Consider the following 12,341-nt stretch of genomic DNA (forward strand, 5'->3'; position numbering starts at 1 on the left):
TTATAAATCAATGTGAGGGACAAATAGAAAATGGGGGGGACATGACATTTAAAAAAAAAAGTTTTTATATTGTCTGAGAACCATGAATATCTGTCCAAAACCTAAAAGTCATTAGGGGTCGAACAATAGTGCACCATGGACTAAATATAATCTAAATATTCAGGTCAATCCATCCACTACTTGCCACGACATTTCACTAAAGAAGAGTCACAGAGCTGCAAAAGTAGGAAAACTTGACTCTGATAGTGTCAACCTACTCAATAGTTGACATTGATTACCTTGAGCCATGACTGCAGTGCGGCTAAAATGATTCCAATAGAAAAAAAAAAAAATGTAAGGATACAACTACCTTTGAAATATGCCTTAAAACATGCCATGCTCTCACGACAACCAACATGTTTCATTACACTCACACAGTGGTATGCAGGGAAATGTTTGGACTTGCACACTAAGGCTGAAACGATTACTCGAGTTACTCGATTACAAAAAATGCTCAAGGCAAAAACCTCAAAGCTTTTTTAAATTCCCATTTCAGCATTACGCGGCCTGCTCAGTTGTTACGTTGCTAGTGGGTCATGCTCTGCAGAGTCGAGGTTAACAGGTGAGTCTTGAGCCTTTTTCGGAAGATGGAAAGTAACTCTGCTGTCCTGTAATTGGTCGGGGAAGTTCGTTCCACCACTGAGGACCAGAACAGAGAAGAGTCTGGACTTTGCTGAGCGACATTTGTTTGATTTCAGTGACGGCGGTACCAGCCGGCCAGCTGAAGTAGAGGAGCGAAGTGCTCGCTTGGGGGCATGTGGTTACACCAGTGTTTGGAGGTAGATGGGTGCCGTTCCATTGATGGCTTTGAAGGCCAGTGCCATAGTCTTGAATTGGATGCATGCTGCAACAGGGAGCCAGTGGAGGTCATGGAGGAGGGGGGTCACATGGGAGAATTTGGGTAGATTGAAGACAAGGCCTGCTGCAGCGTTCTGGATACGCTGCAATGGTTTAGTCACCGAGGCTGGGAGTCCAGCCAGGAGAGAGTTGCAGTAGTCAAGGCGGGAGATGTCCAGAGCTTGGACCAGGAGTTGCATTGCATCCTTTTGTGTGGAAAGTCCGACTCCTGCAGATATTGTAGCGGGCAAATCTGCAAATTGGGCCACAACAGTGATGTTGGGAGTGCAGGATAGTTGGTCATCGAGGATTACACCCAGGTTGCTTGCTTATGGGAACTAAATGTATATACAATGTTAATTTTTTATCCGATTACTCGATTAATTGATGGAATAATCGGTAGATTACTCGATTACATTAAGATTTGATAGCTGCAGCCCTATTGCACACACACAACAACCTCAAATGACTCCAGCATGTGCACACCCTCTTAGCTCATATCATTATCAGTCTGTTATTTCACTCCAATCTCTCTTAGAATCTGGGATTCTGAAGTCAGTTTTTTTTTGTGGATTTCCGGAACAGGTTAGATTATACTTTGTTTTTTCAATACTCACTGTTAACATCAAAGCAATGACCTTTTACCTCTACCGACTTGTGAGTCCCTTATCTAATGTATCCCACAGTACAAAGAGGAGTTACAAGTCAGGGTTCAGCTTTGTTTCGTTAATTATTGTTTTTCTTGGAGCGGATTAATAAAAAGGATCCCGTCACAGCAAGCTTTTGTCCCGACAAACAGGCACCATGAATCTGGGACAGCGTCTCTCCGTTTGTGTCCTGCTCGTACTTTGTGTGACTTCGAGCACAAACGGAGGGAACATTTTGGTTTGGTACACAGACGGCAGCCACTGGATTAACATGAAGCCTGTGCTGGAGGCGCTGATCGACAGGGGACACCAGGTGACGGTTCTGGTCCCGAGCACATCCATGTTCATGAACAGCAATGAGCCTTCACGCTTTGGCTACGAACCCTTCAACGTCTCTGTCTCCATGGACACCTTAAAGGAGTTCATTGAGAGGTTCCTTCACTTCTCCATGTATGAGATGGATCATATGAGCTACTTGCAGATATACATCAAATTTATAGATCTGATGAAGGGCAACCTGGAGTATTCTTTGAAGTATTTGGACGGCATTGTGAAATCGGAATCAATCATGAAGAAGCTGAAGGATGCAAAATATGACCTTCTCCTGGCTGATCCTGTTTACCCCGGCAGTGACTTATTAGCAGAGATTTTAGACGTTCCCCTCGTCTTCTCCCTGCGCTTTTCCCTCGCCCATAACTGGGAGAGACATTGTGGTCAGCTCCCTGCTCCTCCTTCTTTTGTCCCCGGCGCTATGAGCAAACTCACCGACAAGATGGACTTCTCTGAGAGAGTGTGGAACTTTCTCTTCTACACATTGCAGGACCTCGTGCTCGATCACGTTTTTTGGAAAAAACTTGATAAATATTTCTCTGAAGTCAAAGGTGAGCTATTACTTCTTTTAAATGAATGCTTTTTAATTCATATGTCAACACTTCTTTGAAGTAATTAAAATATAAAAAAGACTTTGCAATGCCACAGTACAACTACTTTTGTTCTGTGACAGTAACACCCACCAGTGCCTGCGAGGTGATGGGTAGAGCCGATATCTGGTTGATACGCACCTACTGGGATTTTGAGTTCCCTCGTCCTTTCCTCCCAAACTTCAAATTTGTTGGTGGAATCCACTGCCGTCCTGCTAAACTTTTACCAGAAGTAAGGCTGTGTTCACTATCACAGGCCCAGAAATATATTACTACACCACCTCCACAGTGAAGAGAATAAGCTGTTTAAAGTAAAGAAAGAAAGTGCTGGTTGGTTTGTATTGAGATCATGTTATTCTTTCAGGGTATGGAGGAGTTTGTGCAGAGTTCTGGAGATGCTGGCATTGTGGTCTTCACTTTGGGATCATTCATCACGAACATCACAACAGAGAAAGGAAACATGATAGCCTCAGCCCTCGCTCAGATCCCACAAAAGGTCAGAGGAGAATCTGTGTGTGCAACATTCATTTACAACAAAAATACATTTGTAGTCTCTTTATAGTACACAAAAAAAAGATCAGGTCAGATCCCTGCATCTGATTGCATTGCCATCACCATGCTATAGAACTGCAGTTGATGATCCCTAGTTTGACCACCCGAAGAGAACGGCATACAGGGGCTAGTCACCACTATCAGCTTGAGCCATGGCATTTTACTGAATAGATCTCGTAGCTAGCAGAATTTTCCTGACTCATAGCTCTCATTCTTACTTGGTTTCAGGCCTAGTCCACACGTTCATGGGTATTTTTGTAAACGTAGCCTTTTCTATGTATTTTGGCCTTTTGTTCACATGCAAAACGGCAATTGGGGTCACTTAAAATGTAGTTGTTGTACAACTCAGGGCAGAAGGAAGATTGTCAGTTGTGGGTCTATATATTGGAGTTAGCTTGAATTGATTCATTTAATAAAACAGAAGCGTATCTCTTTGTGAGATGAGTGAGTGATGGCAAAAATGCTTCTAAAAACACTTTCAGTTGGGTCTGGCTGTTAGGACGGGTTAAATGCATGATTAAAAGGGTTGAAGGTCAGCAGCAACACGTGATCTGCAGTTATAGTTATAGTGATTTGGCATTTTTTTCCTGGTTGAATCAAGATAGCAGAACAGGGTGTAAGGCAAGGACAATCCAACTAAAATGCTACAATATTAAAATTTAAAAACATCTGACAGGTAAAGAGATAGTACCAAATCACATTGGATAGAGAAGAATAGAAACAGAAGTTGATCACGAACCATTTTCCAATACAACGGAACCAAAGTTTTGTTATAAAATACAACTACTTTTCATCTTTATTTTAGCATGTATTATTAAATGTACTACTATGGATTATACTATGAAAAGTAATTAGCACTGTGTCTAAATTTAAGTCCTTTACTGTTGTTTGTAGGTTCTGTGGAGATACAGTGGAGAAAAACCAGCAACTCTGGGTACCAACACCAGAATATACAACTGGATCCCTCAGAATGATCTACTGGGTAAATAATGTTTCATAAAAGCTACTGAACAAGCCTTTGACAGTAATCCTCATAGCTTTTACTTTGTAAAATGTAATAGGGTAGCCACCACATTTTAAATGATTTTGTTTGACAGTACAACATCTGTGTTTCGATTAAGTTTTCTTTGGCATGTTAATTCAGAGACTAGGTATTTTCCAACCATAATAATATACATAATTATAAGCTGATTTTTACCCAGTAAAAAAGTTAACTGTGCTATAGATTAAGAATTTTTCTTTGTAGTAAACCCTTAGTCAATTTACTACAAGCACAACTGTAAATTTTGCAATACTTGTGCCATTTGATGTTACTGAAATGGCAACTTTAAGAGAATAGCCTTTCCAAAGATGTAATTGTTATTTTTTCCTTCACCTACTTTGTGAAATGACCTAGCAGACCTTTCTATCTGCTTCCCTATCTGGCTCGCTATGCTTCATAACCCTGTCTGCTTTCCATCTTCCCTCGGATCAACAGATTTCTCAACTGATCATGTCCTCCAGGTCTACTACTTGTCTACTTGATCCACTTCCTACCGCTTTGGTCAAGGCCTGTTTCCCCACACTCTCCTCACTCATCACACAAATTGTTCACTCCTCCCTGTCAAATGGTATCGTTCCTTTTCCTACTCAAAACTGCTTCAGTATCACCGATACTAAAGAAACCTGGCCTGGACCCGATTTAATTCAATGACTACCGTCCTATCTCAAACCTCCCATTCATCTCAAAAGTTCTCGAACGTACAGAATCCTGCCAACTTCAAGATCATCTATCAAGAAACAAACTCTTTGAGCCTTTCCAGTCTGGTTTCTGTCCCCATCATAACAAAGAAACAGCTCTCACTCAAATAATTAACAACCTTCTTTTAGCAGCGGATTCTGGCCTACTCACCATCCTCATACTCCTAGACCTCAGTGCCGCCTTCAACACAATATCTCACACCATCCTCTTATAATTGTTTGGCCGGCACTGGGGTCTCTGGCACTGCCCTTCAGTGGTTTCATCCTTACCTGTCTGACCGTTTGCAGTTTATCCAAGGAGGAAACGCCAAATCGTCACCCTCACCACTCCTTCACGGTGTTCCACAAGGTTCTGTCCTCGGTCCCCTACTCTTTATCATCTACATCCTCCACCCAAATCTACATCACCACCAAACCGGACACTTCATCAACACCTACTGCCCTTACCGACTGCCTGCAAACCATCACAAACTGGATGTCAAACAACAAGCTCAAACTCAACGGCAATAAAACTGAAATCCTACTCATCGATTCCAAATCATCACTCTCCAAATCCCACCCCCTCAGTATTCTCATCGACAGCTGTCTGGTCCCCACTTCAACTGAAGCTAAAAGTCTTGGTGTTATCTTGGAAAGTACCCTCTCATTCACATTCCACATCAATAACATCTCACGCACAGCCTTTTTCAATCTCCGTAATATCTCCAGACTTCGCCCCTCCCTCACCCAGCTCTCCACCGAAATCCTAATAAATGCTCTGGTCACTTCCCGCCTGGATTGATGTAACTCCCTCCTCACCGGTCTACCACAGAAGCTCATCCACCATCTACAAACCATTCAAAACACTGCCGCCAGAATCATCACCCGCACCAAGTCCTTGGATCATATTACACCTATCCTCATGCAACTTCACTGGCTCCCTGTCAAACAGATACATTACAAACTCCTTCTGCTAACATTCAAAGCTCTCCACAGTTTTTCAAAAATCTGAATGGAATATGATGTAGCAAGGTTCCACAAGCCTTTGCCAATGTTCAGTGTATGTCTATAGTAATATCACCATATTACAGTCAGTCTTGACTGGAGAAATAATGCGCGTTTCATGATTTTTGGTATCAGGTCACCCCAAGACAAGAGCTTTCATCACCCATGGTGGCACAAATGGCATTTATGAGGCCATCTATCACGGCGTTCCCATGGTGGGCATCCCCTTGTTCGGTGACCAGCCAGACAACATGGTCCATATTAAGGCCAAGGGAGCTGCAGTTACTGTAAAGTTGAATTTCATGACGACTGAGGACCTTAGAGATGCAATCAATGCTGTCATCAACAAGAAATCGTAAGTTCTATTACTTGGTCTGTTTTAGGGTATTAAAAAGAAATTAAACATGATTGCCTTTTTGGAGAGCTCACATTAATAATACAGAAGTGATTGAAGACATGCCATGAAGCAGCCAGGGTTAAATGCAGTGTTCATTTACCGCCGCCAGAGTTTCAAGGTCACAAGGAAATTACAAAACCGCTGGATGGATGGATTTCACCTCATGTATTGGCTTTTCTGTTGGATATTTGCTGGAGTTTAATTTAAGTTAAAATACATTCTTCTTAGAATTTTTTTTTTTAGGTAAATAATCTAAAGTTTAAAAATGAAAAGAACAGAGTGCATTAATTAACACTTTCACTCCTGTATGCTCACATTCGTAGGTACAAGGAGAATGCCATGTGGCTGTCCAGTATCCACCATGACAGACCAATGAGTCCTCTGGATGAGGCAGTATTCTGGATCGAGTTCACCATGAGAAACAAAGGGGCCAAGCACCTTAGGGTCAGGGCCCATGAGCTCACCTGGTACCAGTATCACAGCCTGGATGTCGTGGTATTCCTCCTCGCTGTTGTTCTGTTCCTCGTACTCCTCTTCATCAAGACCTGCAGTTTCTGCCTCCGGAGGTGCTTTGGCAGAAAAAGAAAGGCAAAGAGAAAGGCTGAGTAATTTGTTACTTGGCAAGAGTAAACAGTAACATTTTTAAAACAATTTAAAAAGCAACCCCCGACCACCTAAATTAATTTGGTCCAACAGAAGAGGGATTTCACATGAAAACCTAATAAAAATGAGCACTTCTGATGTAGTACAACAAAAAGGGTGAATTAAATGTGGACACTTAAACATTAGATCTCTCTCATCTAAAGCAGTATTAGTCAATGATTTAATATGTGTCACAAAATCCAAGATGGCTGCCATGTCTGTTTGTCTGTAACTGAGGCTCACATTCCTGTTTAACTGTTTAAGTGTTATATTTGATGGAATTTGGACTTGAATGAGGCGAGCATTCCAAGTACTATGTCTTAATTCAGTCTGGGATTTCTAAAGGTCGCATTTTTATAAGATTCGATTGGATTGTCAAGGAATTCCAAATCTGGATTGTTTGAGGCCTGGCCTACCTGGAAGCCACGATTACTAGTACTGTACCCCATTGGGAATTGTCTGTACAGATGTTGGGTTTCTCTTAAGTTGTTGCTTTTAGTTTCACAAATTTGCTACATCTATCATGTCTCTCTGTTTTGAAAAGTTGTTTCACATTCTCAGATGTATTTCTTTGAGTATGTCAAACCAACAACATATCATTCTAGGCTCCAACCCTTACTTTTTAAGCACAAATGTCTCATCCTACTTTTACTTTTACTCTCAGGTAATATTGAGACAAACCCAGGGCCTATTAACTCTATCAGTACCCCTGCTGACTTTAAAGCCAGATCTGACCTTGGTGTAACTCATATGAATGTCCGTAGTTTGTTCCCTAAAATGGGCCAAGTTAGAATTTGGATCCAAACAACATACACAGATATTCTAGTTCTGTCTGAAACTTGGCTAAACAAATCTGTATCAGACAAGGATATTAGTATTAAGGGCTACAATGTCTTTAGATGTGACCGCCTCAGGAAGGGCGGTGGCGTCGATATCTACATAAAAATTACATTAAATTGTAACATTATAACCTCTGTGTCCATCACCAAGCAGTTTGAACTCCTTGCCCTGAAGCTTGAATTTGTCCAGGGTCAGTCTGTCACTGTCATTGGGTGTTATAGAACCCCGTCAGCCAGTAATGCAGCATTTTCTTCTTTAGCACAATATGTATCCGGGCTCGATACCAATGAGCTTCTTCTTGTCGGGGATCTCAACTGTGACTGGTTATCCTCTTCATCTGATAGCCTTATATCTATCTATCTTATATCCGTTACAAATTTTAAGTCCCGTCTTAAAACTCACTTTTTTACCCTATATTTTGGTTGTGCCTAATTCTTCATTGTTTTATCATTTCCCTCTGATGTTTTTTATTATTGTTTTATAGTCTGCTATTATTGTTTTTATGTTCTTATTGTTGTTTTACAGTCTGTTATTATTGGACTGGATTTGTTGTAAAGTGTATTGAGCCAATGTACCATGGTGATTTTGCACTTTAAATAATAAATTGATTGATTGATTGATTATATCTGTCTGTGATGAATTAAATCTTACTCAGCTAATTGACAGTCCAACGCATCCTAACATTAAACGTCCTGAGAGATCATCTTTGCTTGATTTAATTCGAACAAACGCCCCTCATAAATTCACAGATATTGGTATATTTGAGAATGATGTGATCACTGTGTCATAGCAACAGTCAGAAAAAGAGATTTTAAACACTTTTGTGAACAAGCCCTTTTCCATGAGCTGTCTCACTTTGATTGGACTAGAATTTCTCTCATTGATGACGTTGAGCTAGCCTGGAAGTTCATTTATGATGTTTTTTTAGGTATTATAAATAAGCACACAAAGGGCGAAACAACACCTGGTTTTCCCCAGAGATCGGTGGCCTTCTTAAAGAAAGGGATTTTGCCTGGGCCAGGGCAAGAAAAACCAAGACCGATGCAGATTGGCTAAATTTTAGACAGCTTAGAAATAAATGCACATCTCTTATAAAGAGAGATAAATCTGAATGTTACCTCTCTGAAACCACACAAAACTTTAAAAATCCAAAGAAGTTCTGGAAGGTAATAAAAGCCTCCTATGGACATGTATCCACTAGTGAACCCCCAAATTACATTGTTTATAATTCTTGCACTCTGACTGATAAATCAACCATACTTGATTGTTTTAATAAGCATTTTATTTCTGCTGGTTTCCTATTTGAATCCTTGTACCCTGAGTTGACCAATTCTGATGTACAAACTGAAAATCCTTTCCCTGTCCCTGCATCAGGTGATGGACAGTGCTCCTTCCGAGGATCAGTTATTCATTTTAATGCCAGTATCTGTATCTCAGGTCCATCAGGCGTTAAAGCAGTTGGACATTAAGGAAGAGGCTGGCCCTGATAAACTTGATCCCTACTTCCTCAAGCTATCTGCTGATTTTATTGCTGAGCCTCTAAAGTTTATTTTTAATTTTAGTCTTGTTAGCAATAAAATCCCCCAATTCTGGAAATCTGCCTTCATTCTTCCGCTATTGAAGGGTGGTGAACCGTCAAATGTTAATACTTATAGACCGATCTCTAAACTGTGCATTTTGGCAAAGGTATTTGAAAAGCTTGTCAGTAATCAACTCAAGGACTTTCTTGCTTTTAACGATGTTTTATCCAAATATCAATCTGGTTTTAGGAAACAGCATAGCACTATCACTGCTGTCTTCGAGGTGATAAATGATGTCAGGCGTTAGACTGCACACAATATTGTGTTGCTCTATTTATTGTCTTGTCGAAGGCATTTGACACAGTTGACCATAGTATTTTGATCAATATGATGCATCATATTGGCATATTTAAGCATGCAGCATCCTGGTTTGGAAACTACTTGTCTAATAGAACACAATGTGGTCAGATGTCTGGTTCCATCTCCTCTTTTCTGACAGTGTCAAAGGGCGTGCCCCAGGGTTCTGTGTTGAAAATGTATTAACTGCAATGTATCATTTCTATGCTGACGATACTATAATTTATTGCTGTTCATCTTCTTTTGTACAGGCTTTTGATTTATTGCAGTCTTCATTTGATGCTGTGCAGTCTAGCCTGCTGAAGCTTAAATTGGTGTTGAATTCTGATAAAACCAACTACCTTCAAATCTTCCTAATATTTTTACCGTCCAAGGAAATGGAATTGGATTTATAAAACACGGGACGTGATGTTAAACTGTCCATTGTGCCAATATGGTAGTCATATGAGGTTGATGTTGAGAGTGTCGTGGGAGCTGACGGGGGATGTAAATCTTGGGACACATCATCAGTAGTGTACCTTTAAATCATGGGGTGTTTCGGACTTTCAACACTAGACACCCTCATCAAAGGTGGCCAGCTGCAGGGTGATCAATCCTGAGCTTGTGTCCCATGCCCAATTACACATATTGCCTGGTTGTTTAAATGGAGTAGCCCACGGGACTATGCAAGGCAGGGACGTCCTCTCCCCTGAGTCTACTGACCACATACCTTGTTCTCCATCCTCCAGGAGATGACTTCTGTTGTGATATGACACTATAAATAAAATTGAATTGAATTGAACAATAAAATGTTTTTTAAAGTAATCATTTTTAAAATTGCAGAAAAAAAGTCTTTTTTTTTTACAATATTGTGCATGTGCATCTCGGTGTCTGTCCACAGCTAATCTGTCCAGATATGGCTCACGCTTTTTCAAAATTATGTTCCCATTATTATTTATTTAGAATAATACTGCCATTGAATGACTACTGACTTACTACTCTTAACCGGCCTCTGTCTAGTGGGGGTCTACTAGTGGTTACACAGCTACACGGAGGCAAAACCAGGGGAGCCAGCCTCTCTGTGAATAAAGCGAGCCGGGAAGCCGCAACAGAAGGTGAAGTTTTGAAGATGTGTTACATGCACAACCAGCCAATCACATTTAACAAGCTCAGAACGTTGATCCAAAGAAGATGGAAAGCTGGTAGTTGCCTGCATGAGGCCGCCGTTGTATGCAGCAACATGCAACACAGAGTGATAGTGACTTCATTCTCTGCTCAGTTATCAGGATATCTTTACATGGCAAACAGGCTTTTGCTACTTAGCTGCTATAATAAATAAACCTGGAATATCAAATTCAGCATATGTGAGCTTGTGTGAGACTTAATGGAAATAATAATAGCAAAATCAAATTATGAACGTAGCTCAGCATTTAATAAACTAGCATTGTTATCAGAAGGGGCCGGTGCGGTGCGATTTGGGTGGCTGTCCTGGGCGGGTGCCCCGGCGACCCAATCCCCGGACGGTGACTCTAGCCATGGGGACATGGAATGTCACCTCACTGGGGGGGAAAGAGCCTGAGCTAGTGCGGGAGGTAGAGCGCTACCGGCTACAGGTAGTCGGGCTCACCTCCACGCACAGTGTGGGCTCTGGAACCCAACTCCTTGAGAGAGGCTGGACTCTCTTCTACTCTGGAGTTGCCCGCGGTGAAAGGCGCCGAGCTGGTGTGGGCTTGCTTATAGCCCCCCAGCTCAGCCGCCATGTGTTGGAGTTTTCCCCAGTGAACGAGAGGGTTGTTTCCCTGCGCCTTCGGGTCGGGGATAGGTCTCTCACTGTTGTTTCGGCCTACGGGCCAAACGGCAGTGCAGAGTACCCGGCCTTCTTGGAGTCCTTGGGAGTGGTACTTGAGAGTGCTCCAACCGGGGACTCCATTGTTCTACTTGTCCCACCTCCGGGAGAGCTTTGACCAGATCCCGAGGGAAGCTGGGGACGTTGAGTCTGAATGGACCTTGTTCTCTGCTTCCATTGTGGACGCGGCTGTTCGAAGCTGTGGCCGTAAGGTCTTCGGTGCCTGTCGTGGTGGCAATCCCCGAACCCGGTGGTGGACACCGGAAGTAAGGGATGCTGTCAAGCTGAAGAAGGAGTCCTACCGAACCTGGTTGGCTCGGGGGACTCCCGAGGCAACTGACAGGTACCGGCAGGCCAAGCGTGCTGCAGCGCGGGCGGTCGCTGAAGCAAAGGTTCGGGTCTGGGAAGAGTTCGGTCGGCCTCGAGAAAATTCTGGCAAACCATCCGGCGCCTTAGGAAGGGGAAGCAGCCCTCCACCAACACTGTTTACAGTGGAGGTGGGGAGCTGCTGACTTCGACTGGGGATATCGTCGGGCGGTGGAAGGAATACTTCGAGGATCTCCTCAATCCCACTGACACGTCTTCCATTGAGGATGCAGAGGCTGGAGACTCGGAGGTTCATCCACCCATTACCCAGGCTGAAGTCACCGAGGTAGTTAAGAAGCTCCCCGGTGGCAAGGCACCGGGGGTGGATGAGATCCGCCCTGAGTACCTCAAGTCTCTGGATGTTGTGGGGCTGTCTTGGTTGACACGTCTCTGCAACATCGCGTGGCAGTCGGAGACAGTGCCTCTGGACTGGCAGACCGGGGTGGTGGTCCCTCTATTCAAAAAGGGGGACCGGAGAGTAGTTCCAACTATCGGGGGATCACACTTCTCAGCCTCCCCGGGAAAGTCTATTCCAGGGTACTGGAGAGGAGAATTCGGCCGATAGTCAAACCTCGGATTCAGGAGGAACAATGCGGTTTTCGTCCTGGCCGTGGAACACTGGACCAGCTCAATACCCTCTGCAGGGTGCTCGAGGGTTCATGGGAGTTTGCCCAA

At 42.9% G+C, this 12,341-nt stretch overlaps 1 protein-coding gene across 1 annotated transcript; it reads left to right on the forward strand.

Annotated features, from left to right (window-relative positions):
* Positions 1-1,674: 1,674 nt before the first annotated feature.
* LOC311022786 (UDP-glucuronosyltransferase 2C1-like) lies at positions 1,675-6,770 on the forward strand. The gene is made up of 6 exons (XM_084024337.1): positions 1,675-2,404; positions 2,527-2,675; positions 2,808-2,939; positions 3,890-3,977; positions 5,855-6,074; positions 6,440-6,770. The coding sequence occupies exons 1-6, from the start codon at positions 1,681-1,683 to the stop codon at positions 6,723-6,725; spliced, it is 1,599 nt and encodes a 532-aa protein (XP_083880463.1). The 5' UTR covers positions 1,675-1,680; the 3' UTR covers positions 6,726-6,770.
* Positions 6,771-12,341: the final 5,571 nt, after the last annotated feature.

The sequence above is a fragment of the Eutrigla gurnardus genome (genome assembly GCF_963514095.1).
Source record: "Eutrigla gurnardus genome assembly, chromosome: 13".
In the NCBI taxonomy this organism is placed as follows: domain Eukaryota; kingdom Metazoa; phylum Chordata; class Actinopteri; order Perciformes; family Triglidae; genus Eutrigla; species Eutrigla gurnardus.

Bases quoted from the DNA above. Each gene is read 5' to 3' on its own strand.
- LOC311022786 (XM_084024337.1), top strand. From the start codon at position 1,681: ATGAATCTGGGACAGCGTCTCTCCGTTTGTGTCCTGCTCGTACTTTGT. The intron at 2,405-2,526 runs GTGAGCTATTAC...GTTCTGTGACAG, and splicing joins ATATTTCTCTGAAGTCAAAG to TAACACCCACCAGTGCCTGC. The intron at 2,676-2,807 runs GTAAGGCTGTGT...TTATTCTTTCAG, and splicing joins CTGCTAAACTTTTACCAGAA to GGTATGGAGGAGTTTGTGCA.